General features: G+C 50.7%; 1 protein-coding gene across 2 annotated transcripts in view; it reads right to left on the reverse strand.

Moving 5' to 3' along the window:
• Positions 1-6,173: 6,173 nt before the first annotated feature.
• Positions 6,174-26,136, reverse strand: part of RIMS3 (regulating synaptic membrane exocytosis 3) — a 38,508-nt gene continuing 18,545 nt past the window's right edge. The window contains exons 3-8 of one of the 2 annotated variants that reach the window (XM_081143924.1): positions 24,239-24,486; positions 18,740-18,878; positions 16,310-16,422; positions 14,114-14,215; positions 13,653-13,792; positions 6,174-12,161 (exon numbers count right to left, since the gene is read on the reverse strand). In XM_081143924.1, the coding sequence (XP_081000050.1) occupies positions 11,949-12,161; positions 13,653-13,792; positions 14,114-14,215; positions 16,310-16,422; positions 18,740-18,878; positions 24,239-24,455 (924 nt within the window). In that variant the 5' untranslated portion in view covers positions 24,456-24,486 and the 3' untranslated portion in view covers positions 6,174-11,948. Of the gene's footprint in view, positions 12,162-13,652; positions 13,793-14,113; positions 14,216-16,309; positions 16,423-18,739; positions 18,882-24,238; positions 24,487-26,136 lie in introns of both variants that reach the window. The other variant, XM_081143923.1, reaches the window with a different exon arrangement.

The raw sequence follows: 26,136 nt of genomic DNA on the forward strand, positions 1-26,136 counted from the left end.
AGATTTACTCTCTTGGCAACTTTCAAATATGCAATATAGCATTATTAATTATAGTCACACTATGATTGTTAGTTTTATAATGGAATATTTGACCACCTTCACCCATTTTGCCCACCCCAATCCCTCTGGCAACCAGCAATCTGTTCTCTGTATCTATGGGCTTGGTTTTTGTCTTTTGTTTTGTTTTATAGATTCCACATATAAGTGAGATCATATGGTATTTGTCTTTCTCTGTCTGACTTATTTCACTTAACATAATGTCCTCAAGGTCCATCTATGTTATCACAATTGGCAAGATCTCATTCTTCCTTATGGCTGAATAGTATCCATTGTATATACTATATGACATCTTCTTTATCCACTCATCCATTGATGGTCACTTAGGTTGTTTCCACATCTTGGCTTCTGTAAATAATGCTGCAATAAATGTGGGGGTGGGGTGCATATATCTTTTCAAATTAGTGTTTTTGTTTTCTTTAGATAAATAGCCAGAGGTAGAATTGCTGGATCACATGATAACTCTTATTTTTTATTTTTTTTGAGGAACCTTCATAATGTTTTCCATAGTGGGCACACCGATTTACATTCCCGCTACAGTGCACAGCATCTGCATATAATTGAGCCAGATGCCATCAGGTTGATGTACAAACTGGCTGCGCCAACTGTATCTCTATGTCTCTGTCATCATTTAGCATTATTCAGTTTTCTAATTTTTGCATAAAGTGATAGCTCATTATTGTTTTAATTTGCATTTCTCTGATTATACTCACTCTGAAGCTATCTTCATATGCTTATTAGCTTTGAAGTTTGCTTGTTCATTTCCTTTGCCCATTTTCCCATTGAGGTTGTGTTTTTATTGTTGATTTGCAGGGCTTCCTTGTATATTGTAGCTGTTAAACCTGTGGCTACTTTTGTCATTGTAAATTACTATTCTGTAATCTGTCTATTAACTTTTGTCCATGATGCCATTCATTAACTATAAATCCTTACTTTTAACATAATCACGTTACACAATTTTTAGCGTATGATTTGTGCTTTTGAAATATTAAAAGTTCTTTCTTGCCCTTAGTTCATAAAAATATTTCTCCTACATTTTCTTGTATTAATTTTACATTTTACCTTTCCTTTTTGAGTCTATTAAACCACCTAGGACTTATCTTTGTATCTTGGTTTTGGTAGAAATTTTTTTTTTTTTGGTCCAGAGAGTGAACCAGTTTTAAACAATTCGTTTCCTCCATTGTTTTAAGGTGCCCCCTTTGTCATATATTAACTTCTCAGGTATATATGTGTCAATCTTTGAGTTTCCTCATTTTTTCTTTAAACAGAAATTGATTTAACCATTAATGGACTTAGATTATTGCATATAAGTTATAGAGTAAGTTTAGTAGAGTAAGTAGTTCTTAACATACCAATTGAAATTTTATTTAGATTAGAGTGAATTTATAGATTAATTTGGGGAGAGTTAATATCTTTATATTAATTAAATGGTCTCATCCAAGAACAGGGACTGTCTCTTCATTTATGCAGATCATCAACTCTGCTATTGGTGTGAAAATTCTCTCCATAGAGGTATGTTTGTTTGTTTTTTTAAATTTATCTTTATTGTTGAGAGTATTGCAGGTGTCCCATTTTTCCCCCCAATTGACCCCCTCCACTTCGCTCCCACCCCCTCCCCAGGCCTTCACCCTGTTATTAACTGTGTCCATGTGTTATGCATATATGCACGTAACTTCTTTGGTTAATCTCTTCCCACCCTCCACCCCCTTCCCTCTTTCCTCTGAAATATGATCGTCTGTTGCATGCATCAATGTCTCCGGATCTATTTAGTTCGTCAGATTCTTTTGTTCATTAGCTTCTTCTTAAAGAAGACCCTTCAACATTTCCTGTAGTGCTGGTCTGGTGGTGATGAACTCTTTTAGCTTTTCCTTGTCTGAGAAGCTCTTTATCTGACCTTCAATTCTAAATGATAGTTTTGCTGGGTAGAACAATCTTGGTTGTAGTTCCATGTTTTTCATCACTTTGAATATTTCTTGCCACTCCCTTCTGGCCTGCAAAGTTTCTGTTGAGAAATCAGCTGACAGTCGTATGGGTGCTCCCTTGTAGGTAACTGCTTTTCTCTTGCTGCTTTTAAGGTTCTCTCTTTGTCTTTAACCTTTGGCATTTTAATTATGATGTGTCTTGCTGTGGGCATTCTTTGAGTTCCTCTTGTTTGGGACCCTCTGTGCTTCCTGGAATTGTAAGTCTATTTCTTTCCCCAGGTAGGGTAAGTTTTCTGTAATTCTTTCAAATAGGTTTTCAATTTCTTGGTCTCTTTCTTCCCCTTTTGGCACCCCAATAGTATGAATGTTGGGCCTCTTGAAGTTGTCCCAGAGGCTCCTTATACTATTTTCATATTTCTGGATTCTTTTTTCTTTTTGCTCTTCTGGTTGGGTGTTTTTTGTTTCCTCATGTTCCAAATTGCTGATTTGATTCTTAGCATCCTCTACTCTACTGTTGATTCCCTGTAAATTATTCTTCATTTCAGTTCCTGTAGCCTTCATTTCAAATTGGTACTTTATTATGTTATCGATTTTCTCAGTTATTTCCCTAATAGTCTGCTTAAACATCTTTATAAACAAAATTCTGAACTCTGTATCTGTTAGCTTGCTTTGATCTATTTCATTTAGTTCTTCTTCTAGAGATTTCTTCTGTTCTTCCCTTTGTGACATGTTTCTTTGCCTCCATATTTTGGCTGCTTCCAGGTGTTTGTTTCTATGTATTAGGTAGAGCTGCTGTGTCTCCTGGAATTGGTAGAGTGGCTTTGTGTAGTAGGTGTACTGTAGGGTCCAGTGGCTCGGCCTCCCTAGTCACCTGAGCTGGGCCTTCTAGGTGCTCCCCTGTGTGGACTGTGTGCACTGTCCTGTTGTAGTTGAGCCTTGGTTGCTGTTGGCGTCCCTGGGAGGAATTGACCCCCAGGCCAATCAGCTGTGAGGACCAGCTGCAACTACAGCCAAAGAGCTGCTGTGCTGGAGACACCCCTAGGGAGCAGGATTTACTTCAGTGGGGTTTTGGTGTTCACCAAGTGCGCCCCTTGAGTGTCACTCGTGGATGTGGTAGGGTTGTAATCCAGTGTGGTCGAGTCTGACCACCAGGTGCACTGTCTCTGGGGCCTCCCCGGAGGTGCAAAGTCAGCCTCTGCCAGTGCCTTGCCCAGGGCCACCCAACATGAGCTACACAGCAAACCGTAGGTGGCTGCTACTTGTGCTGGGCTTGGCATTGTCCAGGAGAGGCCAAGCTATGAGCCAATGCAGGCTGCCGCTAGTGCCAGGCCTGGGGCCGTTTATCAAGCTCTATGGGGCCCGCTGCTGCTTGTTTGAGAGATTTTAGGAAAGTCCTAAGCATGAGGCTTGAGAGGCCCCTTGCACAGAAAAGCCCCTGGAAATGGCCTGGCTGAGCCTGCAGGTGGGCGGGGGCGGGGCTTCCGGGAATCACGGGGCGGGGCCGAAGGTGTGAGTCAGGTGCTGGCGATTCAAATATGGTGCCTGCCTGCGGCTGTGTGCGGGGAGGACTCGCCACAGGAGCCATGGCCTCCGCCAGCCCTTCTGCCTGGAGGAAGCTGCCCCCCCACCTCTCACCCGGATTCCAGGCAGGTTAGTTCCTCCCCGAGTGTCCCGGGTCCTTTCAGGCTGCTGCCCGGCGCTGGGCTCAGAGGGAGCGCGTCTGAGTGAGTCTGTGCTCGGGTGAGTCCGTGCTCGGGCCCTTTAACAGGAAAGCCTGGGACTCCCGCAGCCTTTGGGACCCTCAGGGACAGTCCCCGCTGGTTTCACAGGCCGGAGTTGTGGGGACGTGTCTTTCTGGCCCTGGAGCCCTGGGCTGGGGGTCTGCTGTGGGGCTGGGACCCCCTATTCCTCCAGGAAACCCCCACCGCCGTGATTCCCCCCGCCCCCCGGGTTTCAACCTCAGCACCGGGTGTGGGCCCGCGGCCGCGTCTCCTTGATTCAACCCCGATCCGCCCGTGTCTCCGCCCCTCCTCCCAGTCTCGGTGCTGCTTCAGCTCCCTGGCTGTGGGGCTTCTGTGCAGCAAGATCTCAGGAGGCTCTGAGTGACGGTGGTTCTGAATTTTCGTTGTAATTTTGATGTGGCTGCGGGAGGCAGCAGGTGCCGCTGTTACCTACGCCGCCATCTTGTTTCTCCTCCATGGAGGTATATTCTTAAATAATCCCTATTTAATAATTTAAATTGCTGTTGTAGATAATATATTTATCACTTATTAGTTATAGCTGTTATAGAAAAAATGCAATTGATTTTTGTAAGGTGATCTTGATCTAGCAACCTTGCTGCTTTTTAAAAATTAGGTAGTGATGAAATTATCTGTAAATTATAGTTTTATTTCTGCTCTTTTAATTCTTACACCTCTTCTTTTTCCCATTGTGGCACTCTACGGGATTCCTAGAACTATGGTAAATGGTAGCAATGATAGTGGGCCCCTTGTATTGATCTTAATCTTAAAGAGAATGTGTCTAAAGTGTTTCCATTAACATAATATTTGGTGTAAATTTTTTGGTATATGACTTTCATCAAATTAAGAAAGTTACCTTCCATTTATTTGCTAAGAGTTTTTATTATGAATAGGATTAAATCTTATAAAAATGCCTTTTCTACATTAGGATAATAATGGTTTTTCTTCTTTAGTCTATTAATGTGGAGAGTTACAGTGATGAATTTTTGTGATAATAATGAACCATCCTTGCATTCCTGGGATAAATACCACTTGATTCGTGTACTTTTTAATACATCGTTGGGTTTCATAGTTTCTATTTAGGATTTTTGCATCTACTAGATTCTATCTTCTTAGTATTTACTCTAGATTTTAGGATGGATATTTAAGGAAGATTGAAGTTATTCAGTGTCTTCAGTCTCCTCAAGAACATTCCAAGGAACAACTTCTGTACTATTTCTGTCCAGTGTTTTAGTTCATGCTTATATTTTTAAATTTCACAAATCAAACATTATAGTTTTACAATATGCTAATATTTACTAATTTTAAAAAATCTGCTCCCTTACTCACTTTTCCTTCTTGCATCTCAGCCCTTCAATCTAGAATCATTTTCCTTAATAGCAGCAAAAAGCATTTACTATGTGCCAGGTATTGTTCTGAGCACTTTAAACATATTCTCATTTCAACCCCCCAATAACCCTATGAGGTACATACTACATTCCTTCTGTCTAAAGAAAATCCTTTAGAATTTTTTCTCTGTATTTCAGTTTTTGTTGTCTGTCCCTCTTTTCCTTTTTGCTGGGGAATTTTGCTCTTTAGAAGCACAGAAGTTCTTAAACACATGAGAGAATATAGGATATCTCAGGGAGAAAGCAAAAGTGGAAAAGAAAGAACCCTGGGGAGCATCAAAGCTCATATATGGGTCTTACGAGCCTTCCCTCAAGAGATGGGGCCCACTGGAACTGCAAAGCCAAGGGCCAGGGCCAATGCAGTGGAGGTCACTCGGAGGGCTCTGGGATGGAGAATGCCATCCTTTCTCCAGCAAGCAAGTGCTCTGACTGCTGCGCTTCTTTTACTTAAATCTTCTATACCCCTAGACCCAACCTTAGGAGGAAATGGCATTGCCCCGAAGTGACTAAATGTTAACAGACCTTTCTGTCCCTCCCTGAAGCGGGGGTGCTCCAGGAATCAGTGACTGATGTCATTCACAGCACTGGAGGTCAACTGCTATGTTTACTGCTTATGTCAGGTGTGGCTGAAATAAGCAAGACTGCCCCAGCCACATGCCTGAGCAGACCTGCTAGACACAAGAGCTCGGAAAGAAATGAACAGTGAGTCATAAGCAGTGCCCTTAGCTCCATCTTACCTTCCCCTCTATTTGCCTCTGGGCCGCCCTTGTGAAGTCTGTGGTAATAGAAGGCTTTGAGGGCCTGCAAACAGGGACCCTGGGAGGCAGAGCCTAAAAGCTGCCTGTACCAGCCAGGTTCCATGGCCCAAGGACACCACTGTGGCAACAGAGTTAGTTCACAAACAGGAGTCAGAAGCCCAGGTCCTATGTTCTTCAGGCCTTTTTCCTGAGATGAACGGCTTTCTCCTGCCTCTCAGCCAAGGAAGGCACCCCTCTCCTTGTTTTACTCACCTGGACTCCTGTTTTCTCCTAACATTAAGAGCCATCTTCAAAAAGCAACACATGAAACCATTTTCAAACTGACTTTAATCATTTTTTGCTGCCCAAATACTGTACATGCAGAAGCCATGTGAAGAATTTTCTCCTCAAGGGAATTGGCAAGAACTTTGTATGAACGGCTGGTAAGTCATTCCCAGCTGTCCACCTGCCACCCAGGAGCCACAACCAGTTTGGAAAGATGCTGCACATAGAAAACGTATAGAGCACAGATATAAAAGGCTAATTGCTTCTTATCTAAACAGTGTGCTTGTCAGTCCCTATCAGCTATCTCTTTCTTTGCAGGATGCATTTGGATATTCTAAAAAAAAAAAAGGGTTCCTGCCTCCTGTGAATTTACATTCTAAAGGAATGGGTAGAACAATCAGGCCAACTTTTCCCAAGGAAGCAGCCACTCTGCCTGCCGAGATGTCATCTGGTAAGAGAGGAGTGGTTTTAAGGAGCAAAATACTTGGACAGGAAATAAATTCCCTCTCTCCTCCCATCAGAGAGGATTTTCTTTAAAATTCTCCGATGTTTAACTCTCCCACGGATGCACTGTAGAACCAGCAATGAGGACCTACCCAGCCTCATCTGCTGGTGGGGATACTGAACTACACAGGATGCAGCTGAGGTTGTAACATCACATCAGCACCTTGAAAATTGTCCATTGTAGACACCTCTTAATTAGATCTCATCATTACACAAGAATAAGAGAGAATAAACCACAGAGTTGGGAGCAGTCTGTTAGGATTCCCAGAGTTCTTGTCAGCAGCAGCATCTGGGCGTGGACGGATGAGGACCTGCACCCAGCTTGGGTACCCAGCATTGGAAGAAACCAGTCCATGGAACCAGGTGCCAGTTGCACCAGGCTCACAATCCTCATCAGCTTCAGGTCAGACTTTTAAAACCAAGAGGGAATGGTGCAGCAACTAGCAAATGCTCTGATTTTGCAGAAGAGAAAGCTGAGGCCCAGAAAAGCGAGGAGTCTTGCACATGGTCACTGTTTCTAGCAAACTTTATATAACAGCCTTTGATGGTCTATAGCCAGCTGTCCAGGCCACTGACCAATGGGGTGGATGCTCTGTCGCTCCTGGAATTCCCAGGGCTCATTTCTGTTAGCCAAGCTTTCTGGAACCCAGTCCCAGGGGCCCTTCCTGGCATCAAGGTGAGCTCCTTGGTAAGCCTAAGGCCTCTGTCCTTACGGGCCAAGTTTCCCAACAGAGTGCTGGGAGGTTTTGCAGAAGTACTTTTCAATGAGCACTAGCCCCCAGCCAGTCTAGGCCCCTGAGAGAATGCAAGTTTCTCTCTCTGGTGTGGTTTTCCTCACAGGCACAGCCATGCTGGGCCCACAAAAGCCCAAGCTCAGGGTTGGGGGGAGGGGGAGTTGCTTTGCTACATGGAAAGATTAAGCCCTTTTGTCAGAGAACAAGGTTCCACCGTGGGGCAGGCCAACACAGAGCTGGTGCCCATGGAGGCCAAGTTGCTCTCTTTGGCATCACTGACATTGCTCTGAGATGCTCAGGCACGCTTTCAAAATAACCCTTTCCCAGCTGGACCAGGTCAATCCAGCCCCCGTCAGGCCTCACCTGATCGGGCAGGGCTCCTAGCCCTTCAATCATGATTGCTTTGTTTTGCTCCAATCTCTTCTGACCTGAGTGAAAGCAGACTTGAGGGAGAAGGCAGGGGACAACAAGTCCACACTCCTACCTTCTCCCTGATCATCCAGTGAAAGATGCAGTACAGGAAGCAGCATTTTAAAGGCCCTCTTTAGGTCTCAGAATATTAGAGAGGAATACGCGGAGGAGGGGAAGAGAAAAGTAGGGGTCAGCAGGGCAGCAGGACTCTCCCATCTCCTTGCAGAAATACTGCAGGACACCACCCCCCCTCCACCACCACCAATGACATGCCATCTCTCTCCACCCAGGTGGAGGACAACTCATTACAATATCAAGCAAAGGCAGCAATTTCTTGCAGAGTTTGCACAGTGCAGGGAGCAATCAGAGAAACAGAACAGCAGCCTTACTGAAGCCGTGCTGCTTTCTGGGCCGAGGGAGGTTGGGGATCAGAGGTATTAGGAGCTCCGGAGCCCCAGGGGAGAAGCGCAGGTCTCCCGGGCAGCAGAGCAAAGAGCAAGACCCTGGTTGCGTGTCAGGGCTCCTGGTAATGCAGTCTAAGATTGTGCTACATTTCATTTCCAAAGAAGTACTCTTGGAGGGTTCTATTGTCTTTAAAAGGGAGTGCTTCTGCTCTCCTCAAGGCTGGCAGTAAAGAGCTTGGGCGTGCTTGCCCCGGGGGGTGTCATGCCCCTGGGAGGACTGGCTTGACCGCAGTGCCGTAGTGGGCAGTGATCCCATGAGTGGTGAGAGCACAGGCACCCTCTCTCTGGAGCTCCTAGGTTCTGCCCAGGCCAGTCCTGGCAACACCTGGGACGTGCTGCACCGACAGCCTCCTAAGTGCTCCCATCCTAGGAGAGCTGGGTAGTAAAACAGACTGGAAGGAAGTCGTTTTGGAGACGGTTCTTCCCTGAAGGATCACATCCCTCTGGTCCAATCAAGACGTGGCCCATTTAGTGGAGCCTGATTCATACCAAAGGCCCATCACAGACTTCCTTGTAGGGAAGCCGTCCATGAAGGAAGTGGGACGATTGAACAGAGCAGAATTGTGAAGACAGACGCTCTGAATCATTCATCACAGTCCCTGCCCACAGCCCAGCATCGCTGCAGGGCCATTTCTGTCTCTGCCACATCTTCCACGAATCCTGCCTGAGCAGAGGAAGATGGAGCGACAGAGCCCCAGTCTGTGATCCACTCCAGGTTTCACCTGGGCAAAGGAGGCATCTGGAGCCAGGGTGCTGTACCTGGCCCTGAGCTGGTCCCAGGTTAGGGAGGACTCTGGGGGATCATGTTCCTTCCTCCCCCACCATCTCCTCCTCAAAGGACAGATACTTCCCTACCAGGGATGGCAGGAGTCACACTGGAGCTCCCTCCTCTCCTGCAATGGGGGATCATGTTCCTTCCTCCCCCACCATCTCCTCCTCAAAGGACAGATACTTCCCTACCAGGGATGGCAGGAGTCACACTGGAGCTCCCTCCTCTCCAGAGCGGCTTCTCAGACAAACCCCTGCACCCAGGGAGCTGAGAAACAGACCCTGAAGTCCAGCTGGTCACCATCACACACACACCAGCCTCACGCGACTTCACCCTCATGGGGGAAAATCTAAGGTGGGGATTAGTCACTTATTTGGTACAAAGGATTAAAAAGAATAATTCCCAAGGTCAACTTGGAGGGAAATTACTTCCCATTAGAGGTGGATTTGTGGAGTGGCCCATCCCCTGGGCAGCTTTGGCAGCTGGGGATTGTAGGCAGCTCAGCCCCATGACCAACACATCAGGCCCCACCCCTGGCTGGGGCTTCCCCTGTGCTAACCAACCTTCCCCCAGAGGCAGGGGGCATGGGCCTGCTGGCAGCTTCCACTTTCTCTCATGTCTTTCTGGGACCCTCAAGGAATAAGGGTGATGTGCCCATTTCCTGGGGGTGGCTGCATGGTCTGAGGATCACCATCGGTGCTACATCAGCAGATGTTTACACTGTCACTAATAATCCCACCACCCTCAGTGTATTTTCACACCATCCTGAGGGTGACCTCTCTAGAGGTGAACACACCACAGACAGGACATAAAATACCCTCTGTGAACGAGTCTCCTCCCTCTCCCCACCCTAGGACAAAAGAGCACAGAGCCCTTTGCTTCATGGTAGAAACATGAGAAATGCAGGCATTACCCAGTCCCGACAATGGGGGAGAATTTCAGCGGAAAGAGAAAGCGAGACCCAGCTGCCGCCTCCCTCTCCCACACACACAATGGTTCTGTCTGTGATACAAGAATGGAGGCTTGGGCAGGAGACAGGAGCCCAGGAGCTTGTTGTGTTGGTTTCTTTACTGCCCCCATTACCTACTCTTTGTGGGCAGGGCTGACGGGGGACTGATTTCTTCCCCTTGTTTGGGAGGAAAGGTACCGGGAGGAAAGGTACGGGGCTCCGGCTTCAACCTAATGTGGATCCGCCCCAAAAGGAGGTCCCTTGGCAGTATCTCCAGATGCCTCCCCCTCCCCCCAAATCCACCTCCCATGCCTGTCCCACTTTGGTTACAGGTGGAGTCCAAGCACTCGGGCTCAGGCTCTGCACTGCTCCCCGGTCAGTGTACATGGTTGGAGTCACTGCAGCATTAGGGATGATGTCTGGGGAAGAGACAGAGTGCTTGCCTCGTACCCTAACCCCACTGGCCATGGACCCAAAGGCTGCTATGTCTGTCTCCTGGGCAACCTTTCACCTTTCACCCTAGACCTGAGGAGAGAGAGGGACAGACTTGGGCATTCCTGAGCCAGACTTCAGTCCAGGCACTGGTCCCCACCCACAGGGCCCAGCCGGCAGATCAAGTGAATTTGAGTGGCTTTGGGAAGCTCCAGCCAAACGATGGAATGAAAGCAGAGGCTGGTAGGTGCCTCGAGCAGGCAGCCGCTCTGCAGAGGGCAGAGGCAGAGCACAAGGGGGCAGGTGAGTATTGCTTGTGCAGAGCTGGTGGCTGTGGCACTAGAGTCCAGAGCCAGGCTGTCTGTGGAGCCAGGAGGCTGCAGCCCACGAGTCTGAGCTCCCAGACAGACCCTGGTCTAGAAATGAGCAGAGTAGAGCCAGAAATGATGAACTTCAGGCAGCTAATCCCCACAGGTCAGACAGGACTCTCAACGATGGCTCAGAGCAAGCCCCCCCGCCTTATCCCAGCAAACTGCCCCACCCTCAGCACCTCCTCATAGGCCAGGCCCCACCAGGGCCACCCTCTGAGCCTGGGGACACACAGGTGCCTCCAGGGACTGTCTGCTTTGGCAGATTACATGCCCTCTGAGACCAGCCTCCTGGATGTCCACACCCTCCTGTCCACACCTCCTGGGGTCCACTGGGAGAGCTCCTTTGGCATGTCAGAGGTGAGGTGGCTTGGGGGGAGACAGGAGGTGAAGAGCAGTGCTAAGGGAGGTACCAGAACTTCCCCCCAGGTATCTGGCCAGCAACCCTGGGAACTAAGACCTCCTCGTGTTTCGCTTGTAGGAAGGAGGTGGTGGCTCCAGCCCACAGGAGGAAACAATTTCCAAGCCCTCAGCTCCACGGGCATCTTTGCTTCCCAGGCCCTGGTCAGGGAGCTAGCCAAGCAAGCTACATGCTGCAGATGCATTCGGTGGGCAAAGCTGCCAGGGCGCTACATGGGAGGAGGGGTGTCAGAGTTCCCAGAGGGGCCTCGTGTGGCCCACTGCAGTGGATGCTACATTCCTCAAAAAAAAGCAGCAGTGCTGGGAGAGGCAAAGGTGGAACAAAGAACAAGACAGAAAACTCAGCAGGGACCGCCAAGAGGAGGCACGGGAGGGGACACATGGGCTCTGCCCTGGGCACAGGACCAGGCAGGATGGACCAGTGGCCACCTCCCCCTCTTCCATCCCCGGGCTGAGGGGGAGCCGTGTCCACAGAACACTCTCTTGGGTTTCTTTTCAACGAGACACAGAGGAACATGGATTTCGTCCCATGTAGTCACCAAGACTGACTGTACCCAGACAAATGGATATAACATGGTCACACACAGACACACAAACACACACGCACACACACTACACTCTCCACTGCCAGCTGGGACGGGCCCAGTAGCCAACAGGCATGCAGCAGGGTGAGGGGGCCAGAAAGACATGAAGACTATGTACAGGCGAGGAGGTGGGGGGCCAGCGGGCACCCCTTCCCACACAGCATCCCAGCCTCTTCCTGAGGTCCTTAGGAGCACGAGGGGCTGGTGGCACTCTCCAGGGAGGACTGGGACAGGCGCCTGGTGAGGGACCCGAGTGTGGAGTCTGCCACGGAGGATGTGGGGAAGAGTTTGTACCAGCCGGCGACAGCGGCGCTCAGGTCCAGCTCGTCCAGCATGATCTGGGCCATGCCCATGAAGCACTTGTGGTCCATGCGGCCGTAGTCTCCCCAGACAATCACCTACAAGTGGGGAGGTAGAGAGAGGAGGTGAGCCACCTCCCCGACTCCAGGGCTGGGCAGTGGGCCCAGGAACCTACAAGTTTCACCAGGGCACAGGTGGGACAGAGAGAGCAGAAACTCGGACTGATTTCAAGCAACAACTTACTGCGCACTTAATAAGTGCCAGGCTCCCTCCTACGGACTTTACATATATCATCTCCATTGTTGCAACCATCCAGGTAGAGGTGGTGTGTGTTATTTCCACAAAGGAGAAACTGCTATTCAGAGAGGTTAATTAACCAATCCAAAGATACACAATAATTGGTGGCAGAGCTGGGAATGTACCCTGGGTCTGACTTCTGGAGCCTCCCAGCATCTCAGATGACAGTCTTCTCCAGGAAGGAGCAGACTGAGACCCCAGGACCTGGGCCACAGCTCTCGCTCTGCTGCTGGCTCGCAGCAGGGCCTGGGCAAGCCCCTTGCCCTCCTTGGACCTCAGTGTGCCCACCCATCCACAAAACTGGGAGGGGAGTAGATTAGCTCAGTGATTTTCAAACTTGTGTTTTCATTGGTGAATTCTTTTTTCAAAATGGAATCCCAATATATATATAAATGGGCAATCAAGACTGAACTTTCGCCCACAGAACCCTGGGGTTCATCAGTTCTTACTGTTTGCAACTCCAAGTGCCCTTGCTATGGAACTAGCTCAGCCCAGAGGAACAGCCCTAGACAAGGGGTCCCACAGCCCAGACAGCCCCAACTCAAGCCTCTCCTCTGTCACCTACGTGGTCTCAGGCAAGGCCGACAGCTGCCACCACCACCGTCGAGAGTTAGCAAGTAGCTGTGTGCCAGGCACGATGTGAGGCCCTTACAGGCATCTCTCATTTAATCTTCACTACATACTGCAGCTAGTAAGCGATCAAGCCAGAACGTGAACCTAGGACAGAACCTAGAGACCAACCACCACTGTGCTCTGTCCCCATGTAACCTCTTGTGCACCTTGGGCACTACATCTATGAAACAGGCACGAGGATCCCTCCCTCCCAGGACCCTGATGAAGGGTTTGTCACTCTCAGGCAGCTGGGGTAAGAGTCACCCTGACGTGGGCTCAACTTGGCTCAGCAAGTTCCCACCTGAAACCTCAAGCAAGTCACTTCGTCTTTCTGAGACTGTTTCCTCAAGTGTAAAGTGGGGAGAATCACACCTGTGCCACAGGATCATGCGACGATGAAGCGAGGTCACGGTGGAAAGCTGCTAACACAGCCCGGTGTGGAGCCAATGCCCAATGAACACCAGCACCAGGTGGAACCTGGAGGGGGGGCAGTTGAGCTACCCTCCGAACACTGGCTGCTTGTGAGTCACCCGGGGGCAATAACACCTCACTGGGTGTGAAAATAAATGGGGAAGGTACGTTGGTGCACCTGGCATCAGTGCCTGGCACAGGGTGCATCAGCAATGAAACAGATTTCAAATTTTGCCTTGCAGACTTGGAGTGCTGCCCGTCACACTCACCTGCAGCACCTTGCCCTGGGGCCCCTCGTCAAAGAGCAGGGCCTGCTGGTACAGCGGGTCACAGGTCTTCTTGGCCACCTTTGTCTTCTTCTTGGCCAAGCAGGCCCCATTCTCAAGCAGGTAAACCTTGATGTAGGTGGCTGAGAGATGGGAGAAAGCAATGATGGGGAGGGGTCCGGGGAGATGCTATGGCCCGCCCCATGCCAACCTCCGGGTGATCCCGGTGAGTGGGGGGAGCAGGACGAGCTGACCAGGAGACGGAGCTGCCGAGGCTGGTTCAAACCCCCCATCCTGCCCACACCCGCCCTACTCACTGGCCTCTCAGGCAAGCCCTGACTCATGTTGAGAATACCGATTTTGGCCAACGGGGAACTGACGACTTGTCGGACCCAGAGCTCTGCATACCCCTCCCTCGCAGGACCCCATTTCCAAAAATCCTTCTCCCAGGTGCTCAGCCTCACCTGGGAGGGATTTGGAGCCAGGTTTGGGAGTCAGGCCCCGAGCCTCGATCACTTCCACCTCCAGCTGGCCACTCCGGTCCATGATGGCAACATGCACGTCCCCTGCAAGGGAGAAGAGGGACAGTCCAGGCAGAGCCAGACCAGGGGCAGGCCAGCCGGCCGCCGTGCAGAATGCCGGTCTGCAGGGGACGCTATCGCGCTGGGAGGGGCACAAGATGGAGAAAACTGCACGTGGAAGAACTGGCCTCAGGAGACCACATTAATGCAGCCGAGGAATGCTCTTGTAGGTCCCTTGGGGTGGGGCGAGGCATGACCCTCAAGGGACATGCTTGGGGACCAAAAATGTCTGTCAAATTCTCATCTAAGCCTGGTTAACACAGGCGCTTCTGTTTTACTGAGCAGAATAGGCAAGTCGGGGGACAGAGCTCCCTGTGTCAGGAAGAGAGAAGGAGGCCGTGGGCTCAGTGGCTTTTATTCACCTTTTACACAGCAGCCAGCAGCCACTCCCCTAAATACATGTCAAACGAATATTCAGAGACTATGGGCTTGAAGAGATGCTGAGAGATGAGCCTGCCGGGACACGAGGCACTCCCTGGGAATGGGGGCCTGCTTGCATCGCTGCCAAAGGATGACGGGAAGCTGGCAGATTTCCTGGGAGCAGGGAACTGAGAGCTCCTCCCTGTGCCCCCACAAAACGGGCTCCCAGCTGGGGCAAGTTCCGTGTGTGGAATCTTGTCAGTTATCTGATTTCTAGAACGCTTAGATAATGCAGAACTTGAAACTATGCATTAGTCACTTGGAACATCCTTCAGAGGATGCAGAACCATAAGCCTGATGCAGGAAAACTAAAATAGGCCAGCCTGTGGGCCCCGCCGCCCGTTTTAGATTCTGAGCCATTATGCAGTTGTTCGTATTTGCATAGGTGGGAGACGCAAATGCAAACAGATACATTCGAAACTCCTCCCCTCCCTCCGGCTCAGCTCTTCCTGACCTCCCCCCGGGGAAGTGGAGGGGGATGTCTCAGGAATTAATCTCCTCCGGGTCTCACTAGAACATCCCCAAGAGGGGCAGACGTAAGCCTGTCATCCCCAGTTCGGGGCACCAGAGGGCACCACGCGCACAGCTCTGGTCTGCGATGGCGCATTCGCCTCAGGGAAGCGGCTGGCTCCTCTCACCGCGAACTTCCCAGGCCCTTGAGAGTCTGAAAGCAGGGGCTGAGAATTAGCCAGCTCCAACCCAAGAGCTAGACTAGAGCTGACGCTCACCCCGTGAGGGTCCCACAGACCCCTCTTCCAGCAGAGAGGCTCCTGTGAGCACATGAGGGTGACTGGGCAGGGCCGTGGGAAGAGCCCCGGCCTGGACTGAAACCCCAGCTCCCCATGTGGCTCGCAGCAGGACATCGTCTGCGTTCGGCCCCCTCACTCGCTGCAAGGTCAGTGCAGGTGTCTGGGTCAGACTCTGCTTAAGTCAGACTGACGGGAAAGAGGGCGGAAGCCAGGAGGCATCTCTGGGGAGGGGAGGCCTGGGAGGAGCTGCTCGAGGCCAACACATCCAATATCGAAGGGAGAGAGAGGAGGGAGCCAGCACTGCAGCTAGGAGGACCAGGCACAGACTCCAGGGAGCACTGCCCAGCTACAGGAAAGGGCCATGAGAAAATCACTAAGAGGTTCCAGGTGCCAGACACCGTTAGAAGTAACAAGTGAAACAAGACAGTTCCTAAGGAGCAAATGGAACACTTCATGCAAAGCATCAGGAGAAAACAAAAGTAAACCAACCAAACAAAAAACAACCCTCAATCAACTGTAGATAGATTGCAGAATGAAGGCAAGTATTTTTATTCCCATTTTATAGACAAGGAAACAGGCTCAGAGAAGGGGCTTCCCCAAGGCCACCCAGAGAATTGGTGACAGAACTGACTCTACGAAAGCCAATGCCATGATGGCCTTTGTTCACCATTTTCCAGCGCTTAGCAGAGCCAGCGCAGAGTGTGTGGTGAAGTGAGGGAGGGAATGTGCTGGAAGGGCGGCTGCGGGTGGCCCTACTCTCTGAGGAGGGAGGATTCGTGAGCGCTGTGCTCACCCCCGGCTGGCAAGGAAGCCTAAGTAAGGCTCGGGTCACGCAGGGCCCCCACTGATCTTACCCTTTCTGCTGTGTGGCCGCCGTCACCCCACTCGCCCTACCCTCGGGGAGACTCACCCATGGGTGGAGTTGCCAGCGTCTGTCGCCCCACAATCTGGGCTGGTCCCAGCCCATCCAGGAAATCGCTGAACTGGCTTTCGGGCCCCAGCCGGGTGGTGGGGAAGATAAACCTGGGGGAGGAGGCAGAGGGGCACGTGAGGACATCTGGCTGGTGGGATGCAGCAGCTCTGTCTCTGAGGCTCTGGGCATGCCCCTCTGTGCCTCAGTTTCCCCTCTACATAGTGTGAGTGTACTATTTTGGATGGGGACAGACAGAACTGTTTATCTCTGCACATTAAAGAAAAATACTTTGGTATCACTTGAGAAAAGAAACTAATGAACCTAACACAACACTGGTATTTAATCCTCAAGCTCCAGGATTTCTAAGGTGACTCTTAAAAGGCAGGGCTTGCTGAACACCTGTGTCCTCACCAGGGGATGTGTAGCCAAGAACCAGAGACCTAGGCAAGAAATTTCAATGCCTGAAGCAAGTTTCAGGAACTGAGGTTTAGTTGACCCTAAGTCTGAATTCGAGTCAATAACATGAGGTGGTGCCTGAAACAGCAACTGAGTCCAAAAAATAACACAATTAAGATGTTGAGATTAATGACAAGTGATGGTAGGTGCTCCATGGGGGGGGGGGGGCCTGGAAATAGCAACAGGAAAAACTGACAGTGACTAAAAATTGGCCAGGTGCCAGTTGTGCACTGAATGGCTCTCCGTGCACCGTGTAATTGAATCCTTGCAACTCCTCTGTGTGGCAGGAGCTATTATCCAATTTTACAGATGAGAAAACAGAGGCTTCAAGAGGTAAGAGACTTGCCTACAAAACAGAGATGATATGATGCCTGACTCATGTAGGTTTGCGGTGAGAATTAGGAGAGATGGTGCATGAAAAGTTCCAGACAAACAGAAAGCAATCTGTGGTAGTTATTGCTGCTATTATCATTGAGGGAAAAGTGCTGCTTGCTCATGTCCTCAAGCCTGGGTGTTCCGGGTGTGCCAGCAGAGAAAACACAGGTGAGGGAGGGCTGGCCTGGGTCTGCTCATGGGCTACAATGGACCAAAAACAGCCCTAAGATCTGAAACAGCTGAGGCTACTGGCTAGAGATCAAAGGTTGTCCCAGGAGAAATCCCGTTGGACAGCTTGGCCTTGAGTCCCCCTTGGCCGGTCACAGTCAGGGAGGGGAGACAGGCTGCATATGCTTGTCAGAGAGGACTTGTGTGTCTCTCCTCCACTCCCCAGGAAGGGGCTCTGAGGCTCACCTACTCTTATCGGCCACAGTCAGCGATGGCCTAATAGCGCATTCTTAGGACGATAGGCTCTGAGGACGTTAAATAAAGAAATATACTCTGGAGGTCACAGGATTTTAGGAGCTTGGTATAGAGAGCGTAGAGATTGTGAACAAAGGTTATGAAGTCAAATGGCCTTAATTCCAGTCCTGACTCCACCACTTCATAGCTGTGACCTTGGGTCAGGTACCTCCCCCTCTTTCCATAGACAGATCCAACATCCCTCAGGATTGTAGTGAGTGTTAAATGAGGCAGTTTTTGGTCTGATAGTGGTTAGAAGATCCCCAGAATAAGAAGCACTGATGTGAAGTGCCCAGTGATACCCTGCACATATAGTAAGGCACAATAAATGTTAGTGGCCACTCACATTCATGGATGTAGGCATAGCAGTGAGATACATGATCACAGAATCTTAAATAATAGAGCTAAAGAACCCTGAAATCATTGCGCCTTAGTGAAGCCAAATCAGAAAATCTTAGTTGTATATCATAGTTTCATAATTTACAAAAAATATGAGGGACTTTGAAATTTTTGACTATAATGCACATGCAAATGTAAGAAATACATTTACTGTCATAGACTTATGAGCTCCCACACATTAAAAAAACTGAAACAAAGGTTCACAAGGTAATTCATCCTTACTCCATAGGATACAACTGAATTTCTATTTCTTTTTCTAATGTTGGTTTTACCCCACTAAACTGATTTTATTCCTGCCTATGAGTTACCACCCACAGTTTGAAAAACACTGATCCAGTCCAATCTCCTTCCCTAAGCCCCAAGCAAGGCCACTTGTGAGAACTCCATTTATCTGAGACATAACAATGGTTTTAGATTTAAAGGATTTTCGAATCACATTTTGCTTTCAAACCCTCTCCTCTGGAGAGGAGCAGTGTGTAGGTGCTGGGAGGCAGGAGGCATGGAATATACAGAAGGGATACTGTGGTACTCGGGTGAGAAACAGCAGCCTGGAGCAGTAGGAAGACTGGCCCAGGCATCAGATGTCCAGGGGAAGGGAAGAAAGGAAGGCAGGGACACAGAGGAGTCAGGCACCTGGGCTGAAAACCCAACTGGAGATTTTCCCACCCTGCCCCTGGCTCTGACCAGAGGACTGGGGAGGAAGGAGGGGACCAGGGTGGGGTGGGCTGCACTCACGTGCCCTCGGAGCTGTTGCTGTTGGTGCTCCCGTCGGTGGACTCCCGGCTGCCCTGGCGGGTGACCCGACTCCGCATCTCCACAGCGATGCCCGTCTCTGTGCTGCGCCGGATGTTGCTGCGCAGCTTCTTGGTGGTCCCTTCTGTGACCGGTGTCCCCAAGCACACAAAGGGAACAAGGTCAGATCACGGATGAGGCCTTTCTGAGAGCACTGCCCAAAGTCACCCTCTTGGGAAGGGGCCTGATGGACAGGGCTGACTGGAGGCAGGGCCACTGCTGAGACAACTTCTAGAGCTGGTTTGCAGCCTGACCCCGGCCCTGCTCGGGGCAGTGAGGCAGACAAAGCAGTCTAGAAAGATTCCCGGAGGCAGAGTAGGGGTGGTGGGGCTGGGGGTGTGCAGTCGCCAGGTAGAGCCCCTGCCCTGCAGCCTTTCACCCTCACCTTCATCCTTGCCAGGCTCCCCTGACGGCTACCTTCCCGCTCAATTTCAGCCCTTGCTCTGAAGGGTCGCGTTCCTGTCTCTCTCCTCTAGAAAGTTGGCCTTTTGCCGGATTTGCTGTCCCTCATGCACCCTCCCTCACTCAGACCTCACAACCCGCCTCTCTGATACCTTCACAGGCCCTGTAAAAATCCCATGGGGAGTCCGGCCACAAAAACTAACATGCATTCTCAAGATGGGTCTGGACATGAAGAGGTGATCAGGGAAGCAAGGCCAAGAGAGGAGCTAGGTTGGCCTGAATTCACTTCGGCTTTGAGAGAAAGGTCTGTAGAACCCTAGCAGCTGTGCAGTGAGAGCTCGACCCGTGTCTCTGTGCCTCCTGTTCACAGGGCCCTCTCCCCCACCCTGCCCCACCGCTTAGCACATCAGCCTGCCTGGGTTTCCATGGCAACCTACTCAGCATTGCCGTGGTCCTTCTAGGCACCCTCCCCTCCTGGGGCAGGGGTGGGGTCACAGAAGAAGGGTGAGGGTTTAGGGGCTTCCTCTGCCGAAGAAGCTCGGCTGCCTGAGGAGCTTGACTGGGAGGGAAGTGGCCCTCAGATAGGGACTGTACCAAAGGAGCCATTTGCTATCGCTGGTTAGAGACCCAGGCAAATTAAGAGTGAAGTTGCTTATAGGGATGGGAGAGGCCAGGGGTGGTGCAGGCAGTGCAGTCCCCTTAAAAGCAATGGGGTGGGGGAGCTGGTTACCCTGGCAACCCCTCTCCAACCCATATCCAAGGGTGAGGATATTCAAGACCCTGGCCAGGGAAAGTGGGGAAGCTTTATTCCTCTTGCTTTGTCCTACTTATCTTTCAGGAAGACCCACTGGGAGAGGGCCAGCGTCACCGGCAGATGGGCTGGGGGGCTGGGAGTGGGAGGTGGTGAGGAGAAATGTCTTCTTTGAAACCATCCCAGCTTCTGGGATATTGGAATAGCTAACTATGCAGGAATCAATGAGACCATCAACATTTGTCTGTCTGTCTGTCTTACACACACAGTCACGTTAGCTCATTCATACTTTTATACCGACAGGCATAAGCTGACACATGAGTGCTGAAAATCACATCTATGAAGACAGTGATCTCACATACAAGGTCATGTGTATGTTTGTACAACAGTCTCAAGTGGTCCTTTCAGGTCTTATACATACACATGATGTACTCTGCCAGCTAAATGTGACCTTCACACCATAGGACTTGCAGTTGACCTATCCACTTAATCACACACATGAATGCAAACCCACAAATGCTGTGTGACCCACCACACACAGAGGGCTGGGCCATAACGGTGCGTGTGGAGGGGCTCACTCGTCCTGTCCCTGGCTCCTAACTGCCAATCCCCTCTAACCCAATTAGAAGACAGACAGGTCTACGGGAGCTGCACTCTACCCTCCCTCCCCTCGAATCCCCCACAACACGCATCCTGAGCTGAAGCCAGAGCCTCGCCACCATATGACCCTGGTCCCCTTCTTCCAGAGCTTGGAAAAGGTTTGGCGCATTTGGGGAAAAATTTACCTTCGTTGGTCAGACCTGCCCTATCCACTGTGACATCCTGGAAGGGGAATCACAGAATCCTGAAATGTTGGAGACACCTTCAGCTAGCCCCCTGCGCCTGCCATTTCGCAGGTAGGGAGCCTGAGGTCCCGGCATCCGTGAGGTCCAGGCTGGCTCCCAGCCTACTGATGCCCTACTTCTCACTCTCCTCCACATCCCAAACTAACTCCACATTGGTTTGAGACGTGATTCAGCAGAGATTAAGTTCCATGTCTTCTGGGTGGGGAGAAAGGTCTTGAAACCATAGAGAAAATTGCTCTACTGTTTCATACCTGCCCAGTCTCGGAGCTCTGCTGATCTGGGGAGTAACTTCATGTAGCCTCTTTCCGGAGAACCAAGGTAAGTTGCTTGCAATAATTCTGTGGCCCCTGGAGACTGAAAGACTCCAGAACCATCCCCTGTCTCACCACATACAAGAGAGGGGCAGTTACAGCTGCCAACAGCGCTCCCTGGCATCTCCTGGAAAGATGCTGAGCCTTCTCCCCCGCCTGACCCAGAGCCCAGAGCCCAGGAGGGAGGGGCTGCTGTCCTTGGTGCTGAAAAGAGCATAATTTGGGCAGGGGCTGGGACAGCCCAGGATGGCCTTGTGTGGACCAGTCTAAGGCTAGGCCGGAACCCACCTGTGTCCTGGGACCCCAAAGCTCTCACCCTACCTTCTTTACTGCTCCCACAACTTAGATAATATTAGATCTAGAAGAAAGCTGGAAGAGAGTCCTTTTTAGCTCCATTTTACAAAGGAAACAGGCCCAAAGGGAAAGTGACTTTTCCAAGGTCCTATGAGGAGCTAGAGCCAGGACTAGTCCTCCAAAATTCCAAGGCAAGTTTTTGGAAGCCACCCCACGGCAATGTGAGGAAAAGACAGGAAGGAGTAGGCAGGAGGCAGGGGAAGTAGAAGGAAGGCTGGTGTAATAGTCCAGGCTTTGAAACAAAGAGGAGGGGATGGGCTGAACTGGAGCCAGTGCAGGAGATGGGTAAACTAGGGGGAAGGAGGCTCCTGGGAAGGCAGACCCAGAGCCCAGAAGACTGGGTCCAGGAGAGGAGTTCCTCCCCACTTGACACAGCCTCGCCCTGCACGGAACTGAGCCATCCCACCTGGGAGCAACAGGAGACACCTGCTGGGATCTCTTCCCATAAGAGAGTTTTCAGAGCCCACTCCCAAGGTGAGTCAGCCCCATACATGCTCTGGAGCCAGACTCTGCCACCCAGGTTGGGGTTCCAAGCTGGGACACTGGCAACCTCAAGGCCTGGGAGAAAAAAACGGGGACAAGGAATTATAGATGGGAGAAAGGTGTGCTACCAGCAAGGGGCAGAGCTGTGAAAGGCAGTGGACTTGCTTATTTTTTTGGCCCCACTGTTTGTGGGAAATGGTAATAACATCGACAACGTATCGAGTGTCTACTATGAACAAGGCTGGTGCCCTTGCATCTCCGAAGCCATCTAATCCCCTGGACAACTCTGCAAGGCATGGATTATTGTCCTTATTCTACAAACGAGGTGGCGAGCTCAGAGAGGAAAAGGCACTTGCTGGAGTCGAGTCCCCAGGTAGTAAATGACAGGGTGTGGCTCTGAAGGACACCTTGAGGTTGTTTATCGGAAAAGTGCTTTCCCCTCTTCAGGCTCAGATGCTTCATGGATAAAATGAGTACACTGGACTAGATGATCTCAAATGCTCTGACATTTGGTGACTGGGTGAGTCACAGAGACCTTCAGTTAGAAGGGCATCTGTGTATTCTGCTGGCGCTGGCCCCAGACCCTTGCACAGCACAGGGACGAGTGACCCAGGAACTCCGCCATCACTCCTTTCCCCTCGAGGCTAGAGGTCTCCTTGGTGTCCGCTCCAATCCCTGCCTGCTGACTGGTAGTCTAGGTAGGTGGACAGCCCCAAGCAGATGACTGGAATGTCTCCCTGCCCTGGCATTGAAAGACCATTCGTCCAAGTTGCTTTGGGCATGAAGGAGCCTTTGGATCTGAAGCTGACTCAGCTGGAGGTCAGCAGGGCTTGGTCTCCTAAAGCCAGACTCCTGGTGCCCAACACCTCTTCACCCTCCTAACCTGAATCCCACCCCTTGGGCCTGTCCCAGCCCAACTCCTGGAGCTCCAGGTCCCCATCTTCCTGACTCCCTCGTGTCAGGCCTATACTGTAGATTCACAGGGGCCATGCCCCCCCTGGGCCACCAATAGCTGCAAGACCCCTCCTTATGTAGCATGTCCCTGATCCAGAAACCACATCACAGCCCGAGTGCTGGAAAAGACCATCCCACATGCTCCTGTGGAGGGTTTTGTAGAAAGCTATTTTAAGGCCTGGAAAAGTCCCCCACCCCCAGCCCCAACTGGGACTCTTGATGAGCATTCTCCCCGGATCCTCCGGCACCCCCACCCCCGCACCGCCCCCATCCAGCTGCCTATTTGAAGGTTTCTTGGGGAAGTTGTTACTCTGAGAAAAATAAGCAGGAAGAGATTTTAATACACAGCCAGCTGGCGTCTGGGCTGATGCCACACAGTGAGGAGGTCTTGGTGGGGAGGGCTGGCTCCTTTGTGATGTAGGGTCCAGGTGTGATTGTGTGTGACAAGGTGGGTCACCCACCACTCTGAGCAGAACTGGGATTCCATAACTAGACTTCTGAGAAAGTATAAATTTGTCGGGATGTAGCTGATAAGGTGTGTGAATGTGGGGTTTTGCGAGGTATGTGCATACATATGTGTGACATGTTTGTGACCATGGGCCACTGTGTGTGTGTGTGTGTGTGTGTGTGTGTGTGTGTGTGTGGCAGTGCTTCTGTGATCAGGGCCTGTGTCAGAGGGCTGGGTTCGTGTGAACTGCGTGACTGGCTCTATCTGTGACCATGCTCAGTGTGAATGACTATACTGTCCTTTCCAGGCAGTAGGGTAGTGCTTACCTAAGCAGCCGAGCACACTATTCATATCACTTCGTGAGGCGTGTGTGTGTGTGTGTGCGTGTCTCTCTTACGACTCTGCAATGCATGTGTGTGGCTGTGTAACTACATTTGTGTGGCTCTCTGTATTTAGGAAACTCTGAGGTTACTAGTGAGACCGAATCGTGTGGACTTGTGTCTATGACGTTGTGTCACTTAGCACTGGGCCAGAAACCTGATGGCTGTTTATTAAACAGTTGCTGAATAATGTATATGTTTGAGCAAGGGGACAGCATGGTGTAATGGTCAGGGGCCTGAACTCAGGAGCCAACTGCTGGCGTCTGAATGCAGGCTCCGCTGCCTGGTAGTCATGTAGTTTGGGGCATCTTACTTCCCTTCTCTGCGCTTCAGTACTTGCCTGAGTTATATGATGATTCAATGAGTCAGAACATGTCCTGGACCAGAATAATGCCTGGGATCTTTAAAGTAAATGCTACGTAAGTGCTTGTGGGTGTGGGCGTGCACATCCACGGGGACAGTCCCTGGGTGCAAGGTGACCTGCCCCAGCCCCCGGTGTCCCACACCCCCTCACCAGGCTGGGGGAGCTGCAGCGTGCTCTTGCTCCACTGGGTCAGGCCCACAATGGCCACCATCTTGGCGCCGAGGCTGCTGCGCCGCTTCTTGGCGGTGGTGGTCCCGGTCCCGCCCCCGGCCTGCTGGGACCCGCAGATTTCACCGCTGATGCTGGAGCTCCGAACCACATTCCTGGAGCCTGCGGCCGAGGCTGGGCCCGGCTCCCCGTTAAACATGGTCCCAGGGGCGGCAGGGCCTCAGGCAACTCTGTGGGGGAGATGAAGAGACAAAGGGGGGGGGTCCCACATCAGATCCCAGGGCCACTCTACCGCAGCCACCACTTCTAAGCTGTGTGACCTTGGGCAAGTCACTCGATCTCTCTGAGGTTGTGAGCATTCAAATGCACAGAGTCTGGCTCAATAAGTGGAACTATTCTTTTTAGCACATGGCTACCCTGGCAAGTGACTAGGTTTGGCGGTAAAGGCAGAGTCTGTGGAGTTGAATGGAGCCTTGAATCCCAAAGGCCTCTACACACTAGCTGTGACCTTGTGACCTAATGTCCTGGGGTTTCAGTGACCACTTCAGCAAAACAAGAAATACAAGCCCTTACCTCATGGGATTGTCATAGGAATTAAGTCGGTGCATGTGAAAGCGCCTAGAACAGCGTCAGGCATGGAGTAAGTACTCAGTAAGTGTTCGCAATCGTTAATTCATAGCCAAGGCTAAGAACAGGGAGGGCAAAACTGGCTCCCGCCTGTGTGGGCTGCGGAAGAGGCCCCCCTGCCTGGAGAGGGTGGTACAGAGAAGGGTAAGGAAGCAGGCAGCCACGGTAAGCGCTTTAACCTGTTTCCTCCCAATCTCTTTCCTATGCATTTTTAAAAATAATTTAACTCATGCTGTAAACGCAGTTTTATATCCTGGTATTTTTCATTTAACATTCTATCACAAGCATTTCCCAATGTCATTAACACTTTGTACAAATGTTTTGATGCCACCATAATTGTCCATTTTATGGAGGTAGCATGAGTGACTTAAATATTTCAATACAGTTGCCTCTTAGATCAGGTCCAATTTTCCCCCCTCTGTCTGTCTTTCCATAGCGCTCCCTTCTCCCCCCCTCCCCCCATCTTTTAAACAACACAGCAATAAGCATCTTTCTACACTGATGTTATCTGCTTATTTCCTTAGGATTGATTCCCAGACACAGAGTGACTGGTTTAAGGGGTGTGGACACTGCTGGGAGCTTCCCCAGCATCCACGCTCTCTCCTTGCTTCCTGACAGAGCACTGGTTTTATCCAGTACCCCCCCATCCTGCTGATACGCTAGTCAGTGAGTGTCAGTCACCTTGGTAACTCTCACTGGTCCAAGGGTGAGTCGGCCTAATCTGACTTAAGGGAAAGGTTTAGATTCCATGATCACAGGAGAGGTGGATCTCCCTCTCTCTCTCCCCTATTCCCCCTAAGGAGGGTACAGCACAGAGACAGAAAGGACTTTGGCCACCCTAGAGCCTGCCTTTCTCTGGCCTTCCCGTTATGTGAGATAATGTATTTTCCTTTGCTTAAGCCGGTTTGAATCAGGGTTCTCTGTTAGTTCCAAAAGCATCCTACCTGATACTGAGGGCACAAACGGTTTTTGATTCTTGGAATATATTGCTATGCTTTCCAAAGTATACAAGTGGACTCTCCCCATTAGCTGCATTCAACAAATATTTAAGACCCTAAAGTTCCAAGGCCTATGTTGAGTGCCAAAGACACAGTAGTGAGCCAGGCCAACTCCTGCCCTCCTAAAGCCTGCAGTCCAGGAGGAGAAACAGACAGTAAATAACTAACGGTGCAATTAAGTATTTAATGATGGTTCCGATGAGTGGCAGGGAAGAGAAGAGAGGGCACTGGGAGCCACTCTGGGGGGCGAGGCAG

This window comes from Miniopterus schreibersii (assembly GCF_964146895.1).
Source record: "Miniopterus schreibersii genome assembly, chromosome: 8".
Classification (NCBI taxonomy): domain Eukaryota; kingdom Metazoa; phylum Chordata; class Mammalia; order Chiroptera; family Miniopteridae; genus Miniopterus; species Miniopterus schreibersii.